This window comes from Sinocyclocheilus grahami, unplaced genomic scaffold (assembly GCF_001515645.1).
Source record: "Sinocyclocheilus grahami isolate Dianchi unplaced genomic scaffold, SAMN03320097.WGS_v1.1 scaffold1783.1, whole genome shotgun sequence".
Lineage (NCBI taxonomy): Eukaryota > Metazoa > Chordata > Actinopteri > Cypriniformes > Cyprinidae > Sinocyclocheilus > Sinocyclocheilus grahami.
The window spans coordinates 34,675-37,174 of record NW_015506962.1 but is presented as its reverse complement, the minus strand read 5'-3'; the positions used below and the strand labels follow the sequence as shown (position 1 = coordinate 37,174).

The 2,500-nt window shown below is 47.1% G+C and overlaps 2 protein-coding genes across 4 annotated transcripts in view; one reads left to right on the top strand and one right to left on the bottom strand.

Moving 5' to 3' along the window:
• LOC107572633 (rab3 GTPase-activating protein catalytic subunit-like) overlaps window positions 1–1,602 on the bottom strand; it is a 15,254-nt gene extending 13,652 nt beyond the window's left edge. For all 3 annotated transcript variants that reach the window (XM_016259056.1, XM_016259055.1, XM_016259057.1), the window contains exons 1-2: window positions 1,519–1,602; window positions 1,320–1,375 (exon numbers count right to left, since the gene is read on the bottom strand). In XM_016259056.1, the coding sequence (XP_016114542.1) occupies window positions 1,320–1,375; window positions 1,519–1,569 (107 nt within the window). In that variant the 5' untranslated portion in view covers window positions 1,570–1,602. The remainder of the gene's footprint in view (window positions 1–1,319; window positions 1,376–1,518) is intronic.
• A 568-nt stretch (window positions 1,603–2,170) lies between these two features.
• LOC107572630 (UBX domain-containing protein 4-like) overlaps window positions 2,171–2,500 on the top strand; it is a 5,442-nt gene continuing 5,112 nt past the window's right edge. Inside the window, exon 1 of the mRNA XM_016259050.1 lies at window positions 2,171–2,252. Coding sequence (XP_016114536.1) covers window positions 2,171–2,252 — 82 coding nt within the window. The remainder of the gene's footprint in view (window positions 2,253–2,500) is intronic.

The following is a 2,500-nucleotide window of genomic DNA, read 5'->3' as shown; positions in this document are numbered from 1 at the left end:
AGAGAGAGAGAGAGAGAGAGAGAGAGAGAGAGAGAGAGAGAGAGAGAGAGAGAGAGAGAGAGAGAGAGAGAGAGAGAGAGAGAGAGAGAGAGAGAGAGAGAGAGAGAGAGAGAGAGAGAGAGAGAGAGAGAGAGAGAGAGAGAGAGAGAGAGAGAGAGAGAGAGAGAGAGAGAGAGAGAGAGAGAGAGAGAGAGAGAGAGAGAGAGAGAGAGAGAGAGAGAGAGAGAGAGAGAGAGAGAGAGAGAGAGAGAGAGAGAGAGAGAGAGAGAGAGAGAGAGAGAGAGAGAGAGAGAGAGAGAGAGAGAGAGAGAGAGAGAGAGAGAGAGAGAGAGAGAGAGAGAGAGAGAGAGAGAGAGAGAGAGAGAGAGAGAGAGAGAGAGAGAGAGAGAGAGAGAGAGAGAGAGAGAGAGAGAGAGAGAGAGAGAGAGAGAGAGAGAGAGAGAGAGAGAGAGAGAGAGAGAGAGAGAGAGAGAGAGAGAGAGAGAGAGAGAGAGAGAGAGAGAGAGAGAGAGAGAGAGAGAGAGAGAGAGAGAGAGAGAGAGAGAGAGAGAGAGAGAGAGAGAGAGAGAGAGAGAGAGAGAGAGAGAGAGAGAGAGAGAGAGAGAGAGAGAGAGAGAGAGAGAGAGAGAGAGAGAGAGAGAGAGAGAGAGAGAGAGAGAGAGAGAGAGAGAGAGAGAGAGAGAGAGAGAGAGAGAGAGAGAGAGAGAGAGAGAGAGAGAGAGAGAGAGAGAGAGAGAGAGAGAGAGAGAGAGAGAGAGAGAGAGAGAGAGAGAGAGAGAGAGAGAGAGAGAGAGAGAGAGAGAGAGAGAGAGAGAGAGAGAGAGAGAGAGAGAGAGAGAGAGAGAGAGAGAGAGAGAGAGAGAGAGAGAGAGAGAGAGAGAGAGAGAGAGAGAGAGAGAGAGAGAGAGAGAGAGAGAGAGAGAGAGAGAGAGAGAGAGAGAGAGAGAGAGAGAGAGAGAGAGAGAGAGAGAGAGAGAGAGAGAGAGAGAGAGAGAGAGAGAGAGAGAGAGAGAGAGAGAGAGAGAGAGAGAGAGAGAGAGAGAGAGAGAGAGAGAGAGAGAGAGAGAGAGAGAGAGAGAGAGAGAGAGAGAGAGAGAGAGAGAGAGAGAGAGAGAGAGAGAGAGAGAGAGAGAGAGAGAGAGAGAGAGAGAGAGAGAGAGAGAGAGAGAGAGAGAGAGAGAGAGAGAGAGAGAGAGAGAGAGAGAGAGAGAGAGAGAGAGAGAGAGAGAGAGAGAGAGAGAGAGAGAGAGAGAGAGAGAGAGAGAGAGAGAGAGAGAGAGAGTGTGTGAGTGCGTGTGTGTGTGTGTGTGAGTGTGTACCTCTCCCATTCTGACGCGGTGGTGAAGTCCGTGATCTCAAACACCTCAGACTCGGGCTGAAACACAAACAGCGACTGCAGTCACTAACAACACACGCTCATTAAAGCACACACATGTCGTGTAGCTGTGTGTATTCACACGACACGTGACACTGACAGAGAACGCAGATAAAAACGCATTTAGATGGAAACTAACTCACATCACTGTCCGCCGCCATCTTGGCTCTCTGTTTATTCCTGTCCGGGTGCATTGTGGGAAATGGCGTACCGCCGAGATGTGCTGCGTCTGTGAAGATCTGAAAAAAATAAAAAATAATAAAATAAATCAAGATCTGAAATCAACAAAGTTGTGTAATAAAAAAATAATAAAGCAAATAAATGATATATATGTTTCTGCAGGAAAAGTGAGAACACTATGCTAGTGTTCTGGATCCAGCCAATGTATTATCTTCATGATAATAATAACGTTTTGGCTTATATGTTATGCTTCTATAACTCTCATTTTTTATTATATGCATCGCTGTCTTTTGTTTATGTAATACAAATATTTTAAAACCTTTAGGTTTGGGATTTATACATTGCATTAAAAATAAAGAGTTCCTGACCAAAGCTGCATTTAATTATTCCCATCTTTTACTTCATATAATGACGTTTATTCGCTCTGTACGGATATGAGAAAACATTTATAACACCCGTCATGCTGCGCCTGCGCCTCACGATCAAACTACATTTCCCAGAGTTCCTCGCGCCGAGCTGCTTCCGTGTTCCGCGCGCAGCTTCCGGCAGCTGTGAGTTGTGGACTCCTCGCAAGCGCAGCAGCAGAGCTTCATCCTCCTCCTCCTCCTCTTCATCATGCGCTGGTTCGAGGGCTCGATCCCGGCGGCCATCGCGGCAGCTAAAGAGCGCAGATGCGTGTTTGTGGTGGTGATCACAGGTACATCATCATCATCTTCATCTTCATCATCACACTGCAGTGTGTGTCGGTGACAGCTGATGATGAGGAGGATAGTCTTCATCAGCTTAATGAGTCAGACTGCAGCGGCGGCGCTTAATTATGATCTTTACCTCAGCAACGCGTTTGAGCGTTTGTCCGGTTAGAACCGGATCACTTAATCATTTCATCACACTGACTGAGAGATCGTGTGTGTGTGTGTGTGTGTGTGTGTGTGTGTGTGTGTGTGT